This window comes from Colobus angolensis, unplaced genomic scaffold (genome assembly GCF_000951035.1).
Source record: "Colobus angolensis palliatus isolate OR3802 unplaced genomic scaffold, Cang.pa_1.0 Scaffold85, whole genome shotgun sequence".
Classification (NCBI taxonomy): domain Eukaryota; kingdom Metazoa; phylum Chordata; class Mammalia; order Primates; family Cercopithecidae; genus Colobus; species Colobus angolensis.
The window spans coordinates 10,254,358-10,276,535 of NW_012122376.1; the positions used below are offsets into that span (position 1 = coordinate 10,254,358).

Genomic DNA, 22,178 nt, shown 5'->3' on the forward strand with positions numbered 1-22,178 from the left:
TTGAGCTTGAGCTATCCTCGCACCTCAGCCTCCCAAGTAGCTGGGACTATAGACACATACCACCACACCTAATTTTATTTTTTTTAATAATTTGTTGTAAAGATGAGGTCCTACCTTGTTGCCCAGGCTGCTCTTGAAGTCCTAGCCTGAAGCAGTGCTCCCACCTCAGCCTCCCAAAGCTCTGGGATTATAGGCTTGAGCCACCATGCCCTAATATTTTATATTTTTATGGATATAAAAAATAATTTGGTATCTTTCAGAGTTGTTTACTATCATTTTAAATTTAAAAACATAGGCAACTTAAACTCCTATAGGCTGTCTCCATCGGGTTTCTGTGGTTTAGGAGACCCACCATCCCAGTGCATGCTGATAACGTCATACTGATCAGCATCCAGCTACCCACAGCAAGAATTGACCACCTCGTGGGATCTAAAATTTAAAGGGGGAAAAGTGAGTTGTGAATTGCTAATGTGCTGACAGCCCCATTTTGCTTGGGAATTAGAGGGCAGTTTTTGTGGTCCTTGGAATGTGGTTAAAATTCTTCTGCAAGTGGAAGTATGTTTATATTACTAACAATTACTGGTACTAATATTCAAATATTGAAGGAAATTTCTGTTGTGGACTTATGTTTAAAGCTCTTAGAAGTTGAAATTATTGGAAAGAAGACTTGTTTTGAAAATCATAATATTGCCGTATTGTGTTTAGAGAAATATTCCAAACGGGAGTAGGCTGCTGTGCTGCATGCAGACTTTGCTGAAATGTGACTGTATTGCCATTATGTCCCACTCAGCAAAAACTGATGATTTTAAAGCTTTTGCTTCTTGAAAGTAGAAAAAGAGGGGTCACGCTTAACCAAAAGTTGATGGCAGAGTGGTCACTGTTTCAGTTAAACATGAAAAGCATGTTAAATAATTGTATGTTTGCTTATTTACAGCTGGCAGCCTGAAAGGCAGATTCCATTCCATGATGTCAGATTCCCACCTCCTGTAGGTTATAATAAAGATATAAATGAAAGTGATGAAGTTGAGGTGAGTTTTCCCTGCCATAAAGTCATTTAGTACTGAAGGAATGGGGTTATTTAATTTATCTGTGTGTGTGTGTGTGTGTGTGTGTGTGTGTGTGTGTGTTTTGATACCTTGTCTTTAACACTGTTTAAATTACTTTGAGAATTACAGTTGGAATGGACATGTGCTTTTGACTGACTCATCTTATTAATAATTCAAAATGATACATGATGCTTACATTTGGCTATTTGAGCAGTACTCAGAGCATATATTTGAAAGTCACTGCCTCAAGTTCCTTTGCCCACTAGTAATTCTTTTCTCCTTCCCTTAATTTCTGAATCTTTGAATATGTTGTTTGTTTACAACTGTGTCCCCGTTGTAAGCAAAATGGATTATGAAAATTAATTTTACACAGGAAAGAAACCATGCTTTATTACAGAGTAGTATACTAGAATTTCTTTAAGTAGCAGTGAATCTTCTTGGTATATTTTTAAAAACCTACAAGCTTTAGTTAATACATATTGGTAAAATCTCTTTTTCATAGGGCATATCATGAGCTACCTGCTTATATCCCATTGAGTTCTTTGACCAAAATGTGCTATGGAGATCTAACATGTAAACAGAAATGTTATGCTTGTGATTTCTTTCTCCATTAGAAATCGGTTTTGTATTTAAGGCACTAACAGTGCCTCATATAGTTTGTGTGGTATCCTCTCTCCTTTGTATCCTTTCACGTACTCCATTTTGAGCTGCTTCTCTTTTTTTTCCACGATAATAAGCATAATGCCTTACTATTAGTTAATAGTAGTTGCCGTTCCATGAATATTTGTAGTATGAAGGATGTGGCTAAGTAGACATTTGTGCAGGTGAGGCAGAGTGGTTCTAGGTCCTGTCCTTCAGTTCTTTATTTTAATTTTTTTTTTGTATTTTTGAGATGGAGTCTCACTCTTGTTGCCCAGGAGTGCAGTGGCACAATCTTGGCTCACTGCAACCTCTGTCTCCCGGGTTCTAGCGATTCTCCTGCCTCGGCCTCCTGAGTAGCTGGGATTACAGGTGCCCACCACCATGCCCAGGTAATTTTTATTTTTAGTAGAGACGGAGTTTCACCATGTTGGTCAAGCTGGTCTCGAACTCCTGACCTCAGGTGATCCACCCGCCTCAGCCTCCCAAAGTGCTGGGATTACAGGCGTGAGCCACCGTGCCTGGCTGGTCCTTGAATTCTTATTTGCTGCACTAGGTAGTAAAGGTGTAGCAAAAACAGGACAGAATCTTCTGCCTTTGATGAAATCACATTCCAGTGAGGATAGCTAATATGACAGATGTGAGTCTTAACAAAGAAAAAAAAAAGCGAGAGAATGAAAGGTGATACAGGGCAGGATTGCTGTTTTAGAGAGTAGTCAGGGAAGGTCTGTCAATGTCCAGGCCTGTGTTTTTCTCTCTACAGTTTTAAAGTGGACATAGAATAAAGTGTTATTTATTTTCCAAAAATGTAAGCAATCTCTACTAGGTTTAAGCAGCTGGGCTTGGTTTTCCAAGGGATCTTAATAGGGAACAGAAACGCTGTGTATACTTAGCTGTCCACTTCCCCAGGAGACTGTAAGCTCTCTGAAGGCAAGGCCCAGGTCTTTGGTCTGTATTAGGAGTACCCAGAATAGTGTTAGACGGAGGGATGAAAGGGACTTTTTCTCCCCAGCTTGGTCACTTGACAAATGGGGACCAATGAGATACCATTGCTAGGATGACCTCACCGATTTGCTGAGGTGATTTCTCTGGCTAGAGTAGTTGAGAAAGATGGAAGCAAGAGGGAAAGGTATGTTAAGTTGTATTCAGTCACTGTATTGTGTGATCATTAACTTTGGTTGTAAAAGGGAGGCAAGTTCGAGCTTTTACTCACTTGTCACCCCTAGACTCTGTACCTTTCTTGGCCTCATGTCCTCATCCCCCTTGTCTTTGTTTCTGTTTTCTGCTTCTGAGTATCTCTGTCTCTCTCTCCATATGTACTCTATTGTCTCTTTTCCTATTAACCTTGATTTGCTAGGGTCTTCATGAAAGGTTCCATGCTGTACATCTTAAGTGAACTTTAAAGTGGTCACCAAAGAGATGAGTTAGAAGAACTGATCTGCAGTTTGTGACAGACCAGGAAGGTGATATCCAGAGGATTGCCACCATGAAGTTGTCCTTTTTAGTGGAGAGGAAGCAGGAGACCAGAGAGTGACCAAGGATCTGTCCATTTAGTTCCAGGAGATGTGAATGCCAGAGTGGTGTCCTTAGTGGGCTGAATGTTCAGTGGTCTTACTTATTTAGTGATGAAGCAACAAGGCAGTAGGGCATGGTCAGTAACTTTCAGTCAATTTTTGGTTACTAGAATAAAACAAAAATAAGTTTATACATTTTTAGATACATTTTTGTAACTCGCTGAGTACCCAAGGAAAGTGTGGTTGTATTAGCATCTATTTTCATAGCACTAATTGTTGCTGAATTAGAACAGAAATATAGGAAAACGGATTTTTACAAGGAGCTTCAAAGCAATCTCAGGTAGTTTCTGATTATGTATCTCTGCCTAGCTCGGGGTACATAGACAGGGTTACAATTTGGTTAAAGATACATGATGCGATTTTAAAGACACCTAGGGGCATTTTAAGAAAATTTCCTCGCTATCTGATAATCTGCAGATTTCAAAATTATGTTAATCATGAAATATTCTGTGTTGTAATTTTTGTGTAGGTGTATTCCAGAGCAAATGAAAAAGAGCCTTGCTGTTGGTGGTTAGCTAAAGTGAGGATGATAAAGGGTGAGGTAGGAAAATGCCTATTTAAATTTTTTTCTTATACTATTTCCTTTTTTAAACTCAGGTTGTACATTTCCATATGGATTTCTATTTTGAAGTAATATCTAATTTTGAGTAATTAAAATGTGTTCAGTATGTTTCAGTTGGTTATACATTTTTTCCCATAATTTATTTTAAAATAACTGAATAGGGAGAACTTCTTACTCTTCTTACTCTTACTTTAAAAATTGTAATTTGAAGTGACTTTTATTTATTTCTCAGTTTTATGTGATAGAATATGCAGCGTGTGATGCAACTTACAATGAAATTGTCACAATTGAACGTCTAAGATCAGTTAATCCCAACAAACCTGCCACAAAAGATACTTTCCATAAGATCAAACTGGATGTGCCAGAAGACTTACGACAAATGTAAGTTGATACACAAGAAATGCTGAGAACTTGGAAGTGATATGCAATTAGTTTAAAAGAATATAAATTTTAAAATACTAGAAATTGATTTTAAATTTGGTGGACTTTGGCAAAAATGGTTTGGTTTGCAAGAGCAGTGGGGGAAAAACTTATTTAGCTTTTCCAACTTATAGAATCAAGGCAACCTTGCGCTTGATTAAACTTACTTGGCTACACACATGGCTGATGTACATAATGTACATTTGTTTTCTAAACTAACTTTGTTCATTCTAAGATTTAAAAACGGATCAAACAAATGTGATAATTCTGTCATAAGTCACAAACTAAATTATAGACTAAATAATTTCTCCTGTTTTTTTCTCTTTTACCTAAAATGTTTTCGGATAAATGTGTAATAAGTAGAGCCAAAGAAGCTTTAAAAAGTCATCTCATCTTATAATCCTTGATCTGGAATAATGATTAAAGACTATAGAAGAGATGCATTTTTTCTTGCAGATTTTATCAAGTGAATACAGTACATTTGATTTGGACATGTTGTTGAACATTAAATTGCAGTTCAGAATACATAGAAATCCTCACTTTTCTAGAAATTGTGTATGTGTATAAATTTTTGTGCCTTCTGGTTCATATATGTTTCCTTCTCTCCCTCAAGTTGTTTAGCAGTTTCTTACCCCATTCTCCATGATGTGCTTATTTCATATTGCATGCCTGTATCAAAACCTCTCATATGCCCCATAAATATATATACCTACTATGTATATATATATATATATATATATACACACACACACTATATATACCTACTATGTACCCACAAAAACTAAAAATTAAAAAAAAAGAAAAAAAGAGGCCTGCGACAAGAAAAAAAGAAAGATATCAGTTACCCTGTAGGTAGCTATCTCCAAAAGTTTTCAATAGTTGACTTAAGAAAACTACTGACTTGCATGTAACTGAAATCAGGAAACCTGTAGTGTAGAGTGGTTCCCCTGAGTATGTCTCCTTTGGTAATCTAAGCTGTACTTCAGAGATGTAAAGAAAAAGGAACTAAGCTTCTAAATGGATATAGCTTATTTTGTGTAAATCAAATTTAATATGAATCCATGATTCTTACACATGTAAATCTATCTGCATTTATTTATGTCAGTAGTTGGTAATTATTCATCTTAATTTTTTTTTTTAATTTCTAGGTGTGCCAAAGAGTCGGCACATAAGGACTTTAAAAAGGCAGTTGGTGCCTTTTCTGTAACTTATGATCCAGAAAATTATCAGCTTGTCATTTTGGTGAGCATTTTCAAGTTGTTTATTTTTGGTTTAATTCGTCTGGGGCAATTGCCTTAATAATAATGCTGTTAATTTAAATCATTTAGTCCATCAGTGAAGTCACCTCAAAGCGAGCGCATATGCTGATTGACATGCACTTTCGGAGTCTGCGCACTAAGTTGTCTCTGATACTGAGAAATGAAGAAGCTAGTAAGCAGCTGGAGGTATGTCACTTTCCCTAGCACTGCTTGTAAGGCTACCTAGGAACGATAACTGTATCGTTCTACAACTTGAATATGGGGAGCTTGTTATTTATTTACTGCTTCTTAACAATTCCTTAGGTTCTATAGTTGGAAAATTATACAAAGCATAATCATACTAAAGTTTCCATGCCTGAGGTTTCAAAATTCAGCAGCAGCTTATGTATATTAAGGGACTTCTGGTCCTTTCACTTTTACTAGAAGTTTATCAAAGCTGCTAATAAAATGAGGCAATGCTTCTTCCATATAACATGTTGTCATTAAAAATACTAGAGAATATTTAAATATCTAATCATACTCCTTTCATTATGTATGTTTATCTTTGTTTAAAAGGATATAGAACTTCTTCATTCTAATTGGTTGTCATTCTTTAAAACTCCTGTCTTCAGATTCCCACCAGAGGCTATTTCCCTAACTTACTATTTCGTCTCTTAAGGTGCATTTTATCTACTTCTATTAATCCTCCAATAATTTTCATCACCATACGTTTGTTTTCGTTGATTACTATCTAGTACGTCCATCCATTACTATAGAAACTAAGTGGATCTTAGAAGAATGTGCCAGCTCTACTATATTACTGTCAAATTCCAGAGTTCCTCATCATTATTCATTAGAAGGAAAACACCACACATTTGAAATAGTAAAGATAAAAAGGAGTTCCAAACTGCATTTTAAGAGAAAAGGTAGTCAAGACTGTGTTCTTATAAAAACCCTGTGAAATTTGCCACCTGCCAACTTGATGTATGATGCTGAACTCTTAGCAGAAGGGGAATAGTTTAATCTCCTTTTGCCACTTTGTTTTTTCTTAAGGCCATGGAGGACTGTTTCATTGGTCTTTGCTCTCATTCTTTCTTGATGTCCCTGTGTAAACGATTTTGTGGTTTCTTTAGTGATTCTCTCATAACTTTTAGCCCAGAGCTGCCTCCTTACTTTGTTTGTGAATATTATGAAAATATACACATATGCCTCTTCTTAAACATCAAATTATTCTTAAATGATCTATTATACTTTTGGCTAAGCATTTATCAGGGAATTATCAATGAAAAGGAATGAACCAGATTAATGAACCAGTACTCAAAAAACATGACTTCTTGAAAAGTCCTAGAATTATTTTATAGATTTTATTACTCCAGTCTAAAAAAAATGGATATTGCACTTTTAAATTATTTATACTAGTTATATTCATTCATTCAAATTATCAGGTCTATTGAACAATGAGAAACTAGTTTGCATGTCTGTCTTTGTTCACTACTGATATTAAAGAGATTTACATGTTCCTATAAGAAATTCCCATTTTTCAACATGAGCCACTAATACGTTTGGTTTTCATTGATGGCATGCTAGAACTAAACACTAAATTTTGGTAATGGTATTTAAAGACAGTGATTATCCACAAGTTTGGGATGTCAGTGTAACTTAGTTTCATCATCACTGAATATTTACAAGTGCTTATCATACTTGCGGATCCAGATCACAAGGTCTTACAGACTCTGGTCTCATGTTAGCTTTCAGATGCTTACTTACTAAGTTTTTAATTTTTGACTTTTTTTATTATTCAGTTTAACTACTGTACCAACAATTTTTGATTCCTTAGGTTTTGAGGGAGGTGTCATTTTAGTGTCATTTCACAACAGTGGAATGTTTAGACCACAGTACCTAATGAAAAATAGCACTATTTCCAGAAAATAATATACTGATACCTTTTAATAAAAATGAAGCGAATAAAATTTTCTGTAAAGATGATATTTAAACATTTTTTTTTTACCTAAATAAGTAACATTGAATTTGTCAGACCGAGTGAGCTGGTTTTTATTGGGGAAACATTTGACCTGCTTCTTAGTTATTATATTGTTGATGTCATTGGTTAACTAAGGCAGCCTTGCAGATAAGTTTTCAGCAGTTACCTTGGAAAATGTCACTAAGTTCTTTACTATTAACAAAAACATAAAATGTCATAGACCTTTAGTAACCTAAAAAGTACTTAGGCTGTGAGAGGTATTTTCTAAAACCTGTTAGTTTTTAACTAAAACTATTAATAATTTATGGACCCTTCATATACAGGGTCAAGATAATTTACATGGCTGGCCTCAATACAGTTGTCATGATAGTTGATAAAGTGTGTTTATCAGACGTGCATTTCTCTTCAGAGTTCAAGGCAGCTTGCCTCGAGATTTCATGAACAGTTTATCGTAAGAGAAGATCTGATGGGTCTAGCTATTGGTACTCATGGTGCTAATATTCAGCAAGCTAGAAAAGTACCTGGGGTCACTGCTATTGATCTAGATGAAGATACCTGCACATTTCATATTTATGGAGAGGTAAATATTTTACTGCATAGTTTTTTTTCCCCCCCAAAACAAGTATTTCAGCTAGCTAATCTTTTGTCTTAAAACTGTTCCCCTTTTATTAGGATCAGGATGCAGTGAAAAAAGCTAGAAGCTTTCTCGAATTTGCTGAAGATGTCATACAAGTTCCAAGGAACTTAGTAGGTAAGTCAGAAGTATCTGTTGACATATAGTACAAAAACAAAGTTTAGGTATGTTTTAGTTTATTTATGGTGATAGAATTCCACTTTTTCTCACTGGAGGGTATCATTTAATTGAAACATAGTCTTTGAAATATGGTCTGTTCTTCTAGCATACAAAAAATTATTTGGTAAGTATGATATTCAAAGGTTACATTTTCAGAAGATATTCAAAAGAGATTGCTTTTCTAATTCAAACCTACTAATACCTGAAAGGGTAAATCTTGCCCAGCCTCCTTACTGTATACTTTTTATATCTTAAAATTAAATAATTTTTCAAAATGAATGATATTTGGGGGCTTTATGATTTGAAGTAGATTTGTGTTTGATCTTTCTCATGGGACTATAAAATGATAGCATTCATTTTAATTATCTCAGGGTTGAAGATCTGAACATAGGTTACTTAAATCTAAAAAGTTCCAAAGCTAGAAGAAACTTCAAATGTCTCTGGGACTTTCTGCAAAGTCAATAGTAATTCTTCATTTTGACTTGAGTACTGTTTTATGACCATCACCATCATGAGTATCAGCAAATATTTAGGAGCTCTTCACCAGTACTCCTAAATGCTGCAGACATCTTTAGTAGAACATATCAAAACCAGGTGCAGTTTTATCAAGAAAGCTACGTATGTTTTTAATTTGTAAATAAAATTGGGACATACTGCCTATATGTGTTTTATCTTTTAAACTTGAGATCATGGCCATTTTATATAAAGTAATACATTTTCTTTGGAAACTTTAAAGAAGAAAGCAAGGACTTCTCATACATTCTGTTTACGTAGTTTCAATGCTAATTTAGCCTGATTTTTTGTCAGCATAGAATCATAAACATCTTCCTTGTCATTAACAAACACTAGAAATGGTATCTCCCAAAGAAAATTAGCTTGAAGATAAAGTACAAATAGTAGGGATATAATGCAGAAGTGTTAGCTCAACTGTATACTACAGACAACTAGAGAATGTGTTTGTAATGTTACTAAGGTAACTTGCATACCAATTGTATGTGTACAGAATGTATGCATAGCACAAGATAAAGTGGTAATCTGAAGACAGTCGGGTGATGAATAATATTTATTTTCTTCTTTACAGCTTGTCAAGCAGTTGCATACCTTTTGTAGTTAGAAAGGTTATTGTAAATTTAGGAATTCTTATGGAAAAAAAGCTGGTAGGTTTTTTTGTTTTTTTAATGGCAAATGAGTAGAGAATTATGTGTCAGATTCATTAAAGTTGGTTTTGAAGGTGGCATGATGGTAGTGGGGAGAGTGCTTGGGCATTGGAGCTGGATCTGGATTTCAGTCCTACTTTGTTCTTTGGTGGCAATGTGACTGTGGGTCACTGTCTTAGCCCCCCTGAGACTTCTTTTTTTACCTATCAAATGTGATAATAGTATCCACCTCATACAGTTGATGTGATAATTAAATGGGAAGATATAGTAGGGGACAATTCTGGACACAGTAGGGGACTCTGTTCTTCAGCTTATTCAAAACAACTCCATTTCAGTAGAACAGAATCATAGTAAATTGCCCTTTGGGATTTGGAAATAAGTATGTAATGTAGAATTGGATTATTTGCTATTAAATATTAAAAGTAGATTCTACCTGTGGTTACCTGGAAAGAAGAGGATCTCAGAAATAACCAGAAAGACTGCTAAAGTAAATCAATCTTGTTTTTGTTTTGTTGTTTCTAGTTAGTAAAATGAGAGACTTCTGTTTTAGAGATGGTCCACTGCAACACTGGGAATGTTGGGAATTTCCAGAAAGCATTTTATGTAAGATTTTGGGCAAGGCAGATCTTTAGAGAGGTGTCATAATCAGTTTTGCATGCGTTTTGTTTGAGTCAACAAACATTATTTGTGATCTCTATTTTTCACAAACTCTCTTTAGTATATGCACTAATGTATCTTCTTTTCATGATTCTTCACTCACTCAGAATGAATTGGTATAACTATTCAGTCTGCTATAGTTAAAACACAGTACTTGGGATAGTTAAGACATTATCGTAATAAAAACATCCCAAAATCTCATTTTTCATTTTGATAACTCACTTAGATCTTTATTAAAGTCGACATTAATTCATGAAAATATAAGTGTTGCAGATGAAAATCAAACTGTGTGAAGACTCCAAGTAGCTTTTCTCACCTCACCTTTCCTCTTTTCATTATAGAAGAGCAGAAGTAATTGACAGAAGGACCTAGACCAAGAATCCTGATTTAATGGTGTCAGTTCTGTTCTATGACCAGTCAAAGAGTTTCTAGGGGTGAATGAGGCAGCCACACACAGCAAGAGTGTCAAAGCTATGCTCTGATTACAAGAGCCACAAGAATTTTTTGTGAGAAGGCTTTTCACTGAGTTCTTATCTAGCATTGGCTCAGAGCAAATTTTCGCTTCCATCTTTTCCCCCAACTTTGCCTTGAGCTTTGCCTTTAAAGGCAAAAGGAAAACATGGAAGATGAGATGGTGAGGGCAAGCATATGGTGGATGTGGCCAATGTAAGGGTTCTTAGGTACCTTGGGTGAGCCCTCAGAATCAGATGTAGTTCACATGTACATTTCTAGAATTAGTAATTCTTAAGTTTGTAATGTCTTGCTTTAACACTCATGTGCGATGATGCTTATGAAAGCAGCCATTTTCCAGTAATGTATATGATTGAATTTTACAAAATAAGGAAAATGATCAAGTACCTATTTTTTACTGGTACTTGAAATCCCAAGTTTTAATAGATGTTACTGAAAAATACTTAAACTGGTTTTAAGTTTTTTCATTGTGGTTTTGAGTTATCTTAAAGTGGGTTTTCTTAATCTTTTACTCTGTGACTAATCCCTTCACTTTTTAATACATTGCTAAAGTTTATAAGTAATGCACAGGGGTGATACTCTGTTAACACATTGACCTTGAAGAATTTGTAATCCTTTTAGATGTATGTATAGCTGCTTAAGCCACTTTCGAACTTAGATTATCTTTTATAAATGTGCCTTCCATACAGAATTCTGAAAATATTTACCATGGACAAAGAAGCAGATTTAAATCAGGTACAGATAAGAATGGAAAGTATTGAATAAGTGAATGTATTTCCCATTATCTCTCCTTTTTTCTTAATTCTTTTTATAGAACTTTGCAGAAAGAATGATACATACCACAGTACCAGCAAGTTTAAAGCATACCCTTTTGTGCAAAAATAAGAGGCTATCTTTGAACTGCCTTAAAAATTCAAAATTACCCAATCAGTTTGCAAGCATTAATCAACTCTGGTACCTGACCAAAGGAGTTTAAACAATGATGTCCTAATTATACAGAAAACCAAATTAACCATCTTGTTGAAAAGAGTCTCTACTTTGGTTTTGAAATCTTACAATTCAATACGTACACATACACATAAAAATATCTATCTATATGAATGTAATAGTTTACAGTAGGGCTGTGCTTACTGCTTTAAGGTATGTGTTTTGAAAACCAAACTTTATTTATTTCTTAGGCAAAGTAATAGGAAAAAATGGAAAGCTGATTCAGGAGATTGTGGATAAGTCAGGAGTTGTGAGGGTGAGGATTGAGGCTGAAAATGAGAAAAATGTTCCACAAGAAGAGGTATGTTCCAGTACAAATATTTTGTGGCTTGTCTAATAAAAGTAAAAGTTTTTTTATGTGATATGTTGAAGACCTCTAATATGTGCATAAAGTAAATGCAAATATTCTGATTATCAAGCATGCCTGCTGTAATTAATGTCATAGTTGTAGATAATGGCCCCTCTCTGTCCTCTAATGCTGTGAGTTTGGATTAGTCAGATTACTGAATTCCTTTTTCCTAATATTTAAAATGGGTAGTTATAAATTTTTAAATATGAGACATACATCACTGGGTCGAGTGTTAATAACAATTTAGTAAAATAATATATATATATATAAATGCTTTTTAAAGCACTTTGTAAATGTTAATGTTGCTGACAAAGGCAAAATTGGAACATAGGTTTTCTGGCTTTTATCTTTTCACTTTTTAGTTTGGGGATTGTGTAGTATATGTGTTTATTCTGTGTGCTTTAAATTTATTTCTGTGCTTAATATCTCTTCCCCATCCTCCTTACCTTTAAATTCTATAACCCTTTTATCTTCATAAATATATGCTTTCTGTAGCAGCTTTTAAAGTATTTGCATGGGGTAGAGAGGTGAGGATGCACCTTTCTGTACAATAGTACTCTTAAGATACTGTCTCCTCAAAGAGCCATAATTTTCACATATTGTCTAGCTTTCTTTTTGAAAGATTCTTTTAGCTGAAGTCAAATCTTTTTTTTCTGTTATGTAATTTGTATTCTGTAATTTTATAAACCAAAACTTTATAATAACTTACATTTTAAAAAAATATGATTGATAACATTAATAGAGCTAAATAAAGTCTTAAATTGGCCCTCTTTTTCTTTTTTGTGTTTTCTGTTTTTTACCAAGGAAATTATGCCACCAAATTCCCTTCCTTCCAATAATTCAAGGGTTGGACCTAATGCCCCAGAAGAAAAAAAACATTTAGATATAAAGGAAAACAGCACCCATTTTTCTCAACCTAACAGTACAAAAGTCCAGAGGGTAAGAATTACTTGTCACTTTGAATTACAATAAATGTAATTTGTCTCAGATGTCACAATTGGTATTTTGGGTTTTTTCTCTGGTTAGACTTGTAGGCTACTTATGTTCTATTTTTTTTTTTTCAAATGTGATTGCCAGTTTATGAGATACTACAAATTAATGTGATACATACTTTTCAATTTATTCACAGTGACAAATCTTATGCTGTAAACACAGAATAATGGGGTTGCATTTAGTGGTCACATTTTTCCTTTGACAGTGGGCTATCTTTTTTCCATGCCTTCTTTCTTTAAATTTTCCAGGTGTTGTAGCTCAAAATACACCTTCTGTGAGATGCATTAGTTACCACTTAAAACCATATTTTAGAAACTAATTTTCTGAACTAATCTATGTAGAAATCGGTTTAAAAGTCCTGCAGTGAAAGTCCTGCCTTCAGGCTTCTGTGTATCATTTGTTATAGTTAATGACATCCCTTGCATTCCTTATACTGCTTTAGGTGTTAGTGGCTTCATCAGTTGTAGCAGGGGAATCCCAGAAACCTGAACTCAAGGCTTGGCAGGTAGGAGAACATTCCTTGAGAAGTACACTTTCAGTTTATATTTTAATGTTTATTCCCCTTGTTAAGAAAGATTACAAATGATCATCAGGATTAGGGACTGGAGGGAGGAATGTTTGTGGGTATGTGGATCCATTGCCCCGGACGGAGTTAAAGCTTAAACACCTTCACGCCGCTTGTAAGGCTTTTCCCAGTTACTTGTCCCGTATCATGTCTAAATTATCTTCTCCCTTGCACTCTAGAGAAGCTTAAGCCATACTGAAGTACTTTGAGTTCTCTGAACATTCTCATGCTTATGTTGCTTCTAGATGTATGTAGAGGTTTACTCTGCCTGGAATGCTTTTTCTCCTCCACTTGTCACTTCATTTTGACTTTATATTCCTTAGAAAGCTTTCCTTGTGTACTTGCCAAAGATCCCCACCCCCATGGCTGGTTCAAGAGCCTTCCCCTTCTGTTTTGCAATGTGCTCACCCCTAGCATAGCACTTAAACATAGATGTTTATTTGTTGATCTCCTCAACCACATTGTAAGTTCCTTGAGGGCAGGGAGAGCTCGTGAGAACTGTTTATGGAAAAAATGTTGTGGATTCATGGATTAAAAGCAAAGGTGCCATTTTACAAAGAGGACTATAACGGCAAGTGGATTGGATATGTCTCATTGCCAGGCAGCCCATTATCCCAGAACAAGGAGTAACTTTTTTCTGGTGTCCGTATTGAAGGCCATCAGTCCATTCTTGCCTTTCTTCATTTTAATTTACTATTCAGGTCTACTCGTGAAGTGCTTAAATTAGAGTGGCCCTTGGGGTACTCCAACCGTTTAGACATGTTGCAAGAAAAGATATTCGTAAATAATTTGCTCCAAAGTCAATCGAACTAAATCTATTACATAGGATTTTAAAGCTTAGTTTGGTGATATTTGACCCAGAGGGAAGGGTGTAGCATTCATTCCATCACATGGTATTTTGGGAAATAATACAGTTAAAGGCTTTGTAACAAATAAAGCTTGTTGGAGAAAAATCCGACATGCAGAAATGAATTGCCAGTTAATAATTTGCACAATTGTGTCCAGGTTTCTCTATAACGTGTGACAAAAAGTAGTTTTTTTTTCCCTCATTTTATATATATATATGTATGTATGTATGGGCTAGGAGTACAGACATTTAGCATATGCCTTTAAAAAATCTGTTCCTATATTAAGTAGTGTCCATAGAGAGAAGTTCAAACTTTCCTTGTGATTCAGCCTTTTAAAATTTTCTGAGTACATTATTGAAATGTGTATGGGCTTAATAAAACTTAACGCTTGTCAATGTACCTATTTTTTTGTCTCACAGATTATTCAGTGCATTTTTATCCTGATGTTTTTGTTTGTATTTTGTGTGTACTGTTTTACTTGGTTAGCAGAAATGATTTACTTTTTACTTTTGTACACTTGGTATTTCATTTTGATTTTTTTAAAGAATTTGATCGGCCAGGCGCAGTGGCTCACGCCTGTAATCCCAACACTTTGGGAGGCCAAGGCAGGCAGATCGCCTGAGCCCAGGAGTTCGAGACCAGCTTGGGCAATGTGGCGAAACCCCTTCTCTACAAAAAATACAAAAATTAGCTGGGTGTGGTGGCATGCACATGTAGTCCCAGCTATTCAGGAGGCTGAGGTGGGAGGAACAGCTAGGGCCCGGGGAGGTTGAGGCTACAGCAAGCCATTATCATGCCACTGCACTCCAGCCTGGACAACAGAATAAAAAGACCCTGTCTCAAAAACAAACAAACAAAAAAAAACAAAAAAAAATTGATCAGGATAAAGCCTTTCGTAAATGAATTAGAGCATCTTATACTACTAATTTTGTTCATACATCTCATGCTAAAGCTTGTATAATTTTGAATTACACATTTTGTGATTTTGCTAATACTGAATACTAGTCTTTATAATAATCTGATACGTTTAAGAGGTTGCTATTGATCTATTCGTATTCATAGTAGATGTATAAAGTAGTATATCAACTACTTTTATTTTCATATATTGATTTATATTTACAGCAAACATTTGTGTACCTACTATTCACCAGATCCTGTGCTAGGGAATTAGTCGTTACTTGCATTTTTCAGATTAATCTGTCATTAATTTTATAGGATCATTGTTGCAATTTCTTTTTTAGGGTATGGTACCATTTGTTTTTGTGGGAACAAAGGACAGCATCGCTAATGCCACTGTTCTTTTGGATTATCACCTGAACTATTTAAAGGTGAGAACAGAAAGAACTTTAACTTCTAATCCTTTTGTACTAAAATATACAAACTTTATAGTAGATCTTTCAGCAGTTAGGACTCATTCTAGCCTGTGCAAAACACTGTATAACTTGTCAAAGATAATAGAGAAAATACGTTGTTTAGCTTATAATTTTTCTAAAAATGGAAGTCTTTATAAATTTAAGTACCAATATACCAGTTCTCAATAAAGTTTTATATTTCCCCTTATTCTTCTCTTAAACCCTTACACTCAGTTTAGGCAATCCTGTACATAGCCTATTAATCCATTTGATCCTTTCTAGCATTTTGCTTTTTTCCAGGCCAAAATTTGTGTCTATAACTCTTGCCTTTATTGCTCCTTTTATGTCATTTATCAAGGAAATCTAAGCATTTCGTGAAGTTCTTTGCTTAAATGTTTACCCTCTCTACTTTTCTCTTTACTGTTATTCAAAATACAAACTATTTGTGTCTTCTTATAAATGTTCATTTTAGTTAGTGTGATGCAGTTATGCCTCCTTTAAATTTCAAACTGGAAGATAGGAACCAGGAGGCTATAAGGTGTAGTGGAGAAAGCACTGGATTGACAATCCAGCAATTATAAGACTTCAGCCAATGAACTAGCTGTGTGACTTTAGGCAAGTCACTTCCCTACACTAGATGCTTCATGAAATTCCTTTTGGCCAAAATGTTCTATAATTTAATGAAATGGAAACTGATCTACTTCATTTTCATAATGTTTTATTTGTATCTATACATATCAAAATTAAAATGTAGCTGGTATTAAATGTTTTTAAAGAGCATTTCAGCTCTTATTTATGGCATTAAGAACTTTTTTTGCTGATTTCTTGAAAGAAATAAAAAGTACATGATTTCAGCTTGTGTGTAAATAAGAATGAAAGGGAGAAAAAGTGTAATACTGGGCATGCCATTCATTCTTATGGTGGCCAGTTAATTAAAAGTGGGAAGGTTTCATCCAGCAAGGTTTACATGGGTAGGATACCACTTTGATTTTTTTTTTTTAAGTATATTTATGTGTAATCTTGTGTGTGTGTTTCTTCATATTCTTAGCTTAAATCATTATGAAGGCCTGGAGAGTTAGGATTGCATTGTATCAAATCCCTTGTTCTTTTGACTGATGTTCTTTCTTAGATCCTTTGATTTATTCTCAATAATATCTTCTTTGGTTATCAGCAGCTGTCCTGTTTCCATTCTTTCCATCACCAGAACTTCCCTTGTTTGGGCCTGGCATCTCACCAAAAGGTGACTGCTTTACCCCAGTGGGATAACCTGGACTACTGTTCTGTTTTGCAAGATATTCCCATTCTATGAGCTATTACTATACCTTTGGAAGAAGTCACTCAGCTGCAGTCTCTCCTTTGCTCAAATTCTATGTAAAACAGATTCTGGTGTAACTATGTAACTTGCTAATGATGGCAGAGCACAGATGAAACTGACCAAATCCTTACCTGACCTTTCTTTTCCAGAAGCTGCCACAACCCAAGATTTTAGAAACTTAGCTGTACAGGGGCTTCTCCAATGACTGTTGATATAGACAGTCTCTATGATAACCTCTGCTTCACTGAGACACCTACTACTACTATAGTTATGAATCTGATTCCCTGTAGCCAGTAAATGAGATGTTTATGAGTGGATTGGAAGGACAGTGGTTAGCAATGAGGTTTCATCTGGTTTTAATAGAACCCAACATACTGGAAGCACTGTTTGTAAGGGTCTGTCAGTGGACCCCAGGTGTATATTTCTATCAACTGAATGTATACTGTTTCTCATACTTGTTGTAGCAGAGTTGTAGTCTTTACGTTTTCAAGGCCTGATGTAAGACCTAGCTGTCTGGTCAGGTGTTAAATAGTTTTGGTTTCCCCTCATGAGGAATAGTCAGCATTTTCAGTTCATGAAAAAAATCATTGTTCCTTAACCATAGTGTATGTTCTTTTAAAACAAAAGATGGCCCAAACTCAATGCTTTGTAAATTAAGGTATTAACTGGCAAATCTATTTTAATCAAGATTATTTACAATGTGTGATTTTTAAGGTTAACTGGTTAAACCTTAAATGTCATTTATCTGTATTCATACAGTTTAGCATTGTTTTATTTAATATCCTATCATGAAGAAGTCCCCAAAATAGCATATCTGTGCCTTAGCAGTAGAATAATTGGATAATAGTGCCAAATTAGACAACTTTAAATTGTATTCAGTATAACTTTAATGCTGAGTGTTTTTGTTATATCTCTAATTCTCCACATCGATAATCTGTTATCTGTAGTGATTTTCTTTTCAAGGAGATCATTCAGTTTCCTGATAATTCTGTATAACAGTGGTTACTGTAAATTTAGAGCTGAAATTGAAATATTCCAGTATATTTTTATCTGATGAAAAGGAGAAAGGTTTTATTAAGTAAAATGTCAAATTATTTTTACTGTTATCTTGTATATTTTAAATAGGAAGTAGACCAGTTGCGTTTGGAGAGATTACAAATTGATGAGCAGTTGCGACAGATTGGAGCTAGTTCTAGACCACCACCAAATCGTACAGATAAGGAAAAAAGCTATGTGACTGATGATGGTCAAGGAATGGGTCGAGGTAGTAGACCTTACAGAAATAGGGGGCACGGCAGACGCGGTCCTGGATATACTTCAGGTACAAACTAAGCATTTTACTCAGTAACTTTATCTGTTCCTAGACTTATAGCTGCTAATCTCTAATATTCATTAGAACCCCATTATAACAATTTGTCACTACATGGTTTCCAGTTCGCAATGGGTTAAATTGTGTTACAAGAGACACAGAGTAAAAACCTGATGATAAACACGTAGAGTTCACAGGGCAGGTGCAAGTTCTGTTCATGCTCTGATTGGGGGTAAATCTGCAAAGTCCTTGTGTGTTGATGACTTTCTTTAAGGCCTCTCCTGATTTTATAACTGTATAGTCAAAACTTTTTTCATTTGTGTACTGTGGCTCACTTTTTTGTCAGGTATGTGCTGGTCATACTTGCTGGATGGACTGTGTAAATCAGGGGTCTGCCTCTTGTGGCTCATAAGGTGATTTTGAGTGGCATGGCCAAAGTCAGCCCTAGGCACAGTCAAGAAGTAGGCAAAGTTTCTCTTTGCCTTCCCAGCTTTTCTGTCCGTGCTTCTTTCTTCTCTCCCAGTACCTTTCAGTGAACCTGATCCCCACCTGCCAGTGCCTACTGTCTTTCTTGCTCAACTGTGTATCTACTTTGTAACTTGCTAATGGTGGTATAAGATATAATCCATCTCACGCATATTTGCATTTCAAAAAGGAACTCTTTAAGATGGAAAAGCCTTCAAGATCCACAGGAATGAAGCTATAATGGTGAAGCTATAATTGGTCATTAGCTCCAACAGAGGAAGAGAGAGGTAGTAGAGTTGATATTCTGGAGTTGGGGAGAATTACCTACTCCTAAGGCCAACCTTGAACCTAACCCCTAACCCCTCTCCCAACAGTCTGTTCTTTTTACTCATGAATTTCTGCCTCACCGTGGAGCTCTTTTTCTCCACTCCTGTCCTCTAAGTCATTAACCCCTTCAGGCATAATGAGTTTATTATAGTAATTCTTTATTAATGATCAGTTATTGTAATGGGAGTGGGGGGGCAGGTTGTGGACCAAACATCAGGCAAGCGTGTATCTGCCTTCAGCTAGATCCAATCCGTGACCCCACAAAAGACCCTTCCCTGAAGCAGTTGCCATGGTGGCCTTCTTTGCCACCCTTTCAGAAATGACCAAATTATATACATTCCCCTCTGTCCTGGGCCAAATCTTGCTAAAAGGAGCTCTCTTTATAGAGGTTTTATCAAGGTATCACACTTAACTGTCATAGATAATCTTTCCTCCAGAGAGCATAGATGTTTAAAGGAACACAGCTGTTTAATGATATGGCACATTAAGGTTTGAACTTAGGTGGCTAATAAAATACCTTTTTAAAAATGAGAATGAAACATGTTTATAACCGAAATTACCTCAAATATTGCAAAGCCCTTCATTTTGAGTTTAAAATTTTGTTTTATGAAATGGAAGGTGATAATACTCTTTGTGGGCTTATAAATTGGGAAGAGTTTTGGATTACCCCTGAAACGTCTCTGGAAGCTTCTGTTAACCTCTTTTTTTTTTTTTTTTTTTTAAGTCAGACAATGGTATATAACTTTTAACTCTCGATAGGAACTAATTCTGAAGCATCAAATGCTTCTGAAACAGAATCTGACCACAGAGACGAACTCAGTGATTGGTCATTAGCTCCAACAGAGGAAGAGAGGGAGAACTTCCTGCGCAGAGGAGACGGACGGCGGCGTGGAGGGGGAGGAAGAGGACAAGGAGGAAGAGGACGTGGAGGAGGCTTCAAAGGTGTGGAGATCTTCATTAAGAAATCAAAGTGAATTGTAGCAGCTGTCTTGAAGTTCCATGAAAAATCCTGTTGATGCAATGAACTATTATCAGGATCCCATCTCTCCCACTTTGTGCTGATCACCATAGGAAAGAATCAGCCTTCCACTTGTGTAGAAAGAAAGAATATTAGGCAGCCTTCCTTATGGTTCATATAGATACATGAATAAATGCTGATAACTAATTCAGCATCTTTGTGAGTCTAAACAGCATCGCTTCATTAACTCACATTGACCTGTAGATGCAGAATTATAATACCTGTGAAATATTTTCTGTTACTTGGCAGCAGGCTAGATTATTGATCATTACGTAACTGGAATCACTGGGGTTGATTATGTTTCAGATTCTATGGTTGGTTTAAATAGACGATGTGGCAATAAAGAACTTCCGCTAAGCATTTCAGAATTCAGTAACTGTTGAACCTTTTGAAAATATTCTCATAGGAAACGACGATCACTCCCGAACAGATAATCGTCCACGTAATCCAAGAGAGGCTAAAGGAAGAACAACGGATGGATCCCTTCAGGTAAAACCTGTCTGCCTCTTTTCATCTTAATTGTTTGAATATGGTAGTTTGAGATTTGTGAGTTTACTTTATTAAAAACATGTTCAAAGATTATAAATCCAGTTTATGTGAAATATTTTACCTTCAACATTACAGTTGTAGTCAATCTTAGTTCTTTGTGACAAGTATAAAAATAAGAGGATTTCTCTAGAGTATATGGAGTCTGAGTATTTGTAAAGACCTTGACAGACACACTATGATTTTATTATTTATTATTTAGTTTTACTTTTTTGAGACGGAGTTTTGCTTTTGTTGCCCAGGCTGAAGTGCAATGGCGCAATCTCAGCTGACAGCAACCTCTGCCTCCCAGGTTCAAGTGATTCTCCTGCCTCGGCCTCCTGAGTAGCTAGAATTACAGGCACCTGCTACCACGCCCAGCTAATTTTTGTATTTTTAGTATAGACCCGGTTTCACCATGTTGGTCAGGCCGGTCTTGAACTCCCAACCTCAGGTGATCTGCCCGCCTTGGCTTCCCAATGTGCTGGGATTACAGGCATGGGCCACCGTGCCCAGCCACACTATGATTTTAATACTGCTTTGGTAGACCTACAATCCCCTAGAGAAGGAACATCCTGGGATGTACTTAGAGACTTCAGTAAGCCCTATGTGTCTTTGCTCCCCCGAGATACAGGGATAGGGTATTCTCTTTGAATAGAAAATAAGGAAAAGAAGATGTCTCTCACAGCTAATAATCGTGATAGACAGAGCTGGTGATACTCAGCTAGTCTCCATGCTTGGTCAGTCATCCGCTTATTTACATCCAGGACCTAGTCTGAGGATCCCTTCTCAGTTGGCTGTCACCAGTGCTAAACCAATTGTTAAATAATTTTAAAATTATCTCCTGAGCACATCCAGGCACCTTTGCTAAGTGCTTTGTGTATGTTTTATCTCATTTAATCTTACAGCAACCCACTGAGGTAGTTTTATTATTCCACTTTATAGGTGAGTGCACTGAAGCTTCAGTCCTTTGCCCACAGTCACATAGCTAGCATATGTCCAAATGATAGTCAAACCTTAATGTCTGATTCTCCGAATCCATGTTGTTGTCTACTTTTTCTGTAACTTTTAATTTTCAAGACAAGTAGTTATGGTTCCTTCCTGACTATGGATTCATTTGAGACCATCACCCAAGATTAGTGAGAGATACTTTTTAAGACAAAGTTTATGATGGAATATTTCTTGGAATTCATAGCAGCTCAAAGTAAGTGTTAACTATTGATGGGTTCTTAAGGACCAGCACAGAAATCCCTTGGACATAGATAGATTGGCAAATTAGTGTATGTACCTGTCTTTTACAAAGCTATAAGATATTTATGTACCAATTTTGTAATTCTCCACTTAAACTGACATGTTTGATGAACTTGGCAGTCTAACCAGGATGCACATTTATATTTCTAAATGAAATGGAATACTGAATTAAAAAGGTGATGTTATGAAAATAGATACAAATCTGGCCGGGCACGATGGCTCACGCCTGTAATCCCAGCACTTTGGGAGGCCAAGGCAGGCAGATCACCTGAGGTCAGGAGTTTGAGACCAGCCTGGCTAACATGGTGAAACCCTGTTTCTACTAAAAATGCAAAA

General features: G+C 35.8%; 1 protein-coding gene across 9 annotated transcripts in view; it reads left to right on the forward strand.

Annotated features, from left to right (window-relative positions):
• The window catches only part of FMR1 (fragile X mental retardation 1), a 38,673-nt gene that overhangs the window by 12,700 nt on the left and 3,795 nt on the right, over positions 1-22,178 (forward strand). For 2 of the 9 annotated variants that reach the window (XM_011930277.1, XM_011930278.1), the window contains exons 3-15: positions 935-1,028; positions 3,729-3,800; positions 4,054-4,202; positions 5,390-5,483; positions 5,570-5,686; positions 7,870-8,040; positions 8,133-8,211; positions 11,717-11,826; positions 12,679-12,813; positions 15,522-15,608; positions 18,073-18,268; positions 19,808-19,990; positions 20,473-20,555. In XM_011930277.1, the coding sequence (XP_011785667.1) occupies positions 935-1,028; positions 3,729-3,800; positions 4,054-4,202; positions 5,390-5,483; positions 5,570-5,686; positions 7,870-8,040; positions 8,133-8,211; positions 11,717-11,826; positions 12,679-12,813; positions 15,522-15,608; positions 18,073-18,268; positions 19,808-19,990; positions 20,473-20,555 (1,570 nt within the window). Of the gene's footprint in view, positions 1-934; positions 1,029-3,728; positions 3,801-4,053; positions 4,203-5,389; positions 5,484-5,569; positions 5,687-7,869; positions 8,041-8,132; positions 8,212-11,716; positions 11,827-12,678; positions 12,814-13,309; positions 13,373-15,521; positions 15,609-18,072; positions 18,269-19,807; positions 19,991-20,472; positions 20,556-22,178 lie in introns of all 9 variants that reach the window. The other 7 variants (XM_011930276.1, XM_011930283.1, XM_011930280.1 and 4 more) reach the window with 7 other exon arrangements.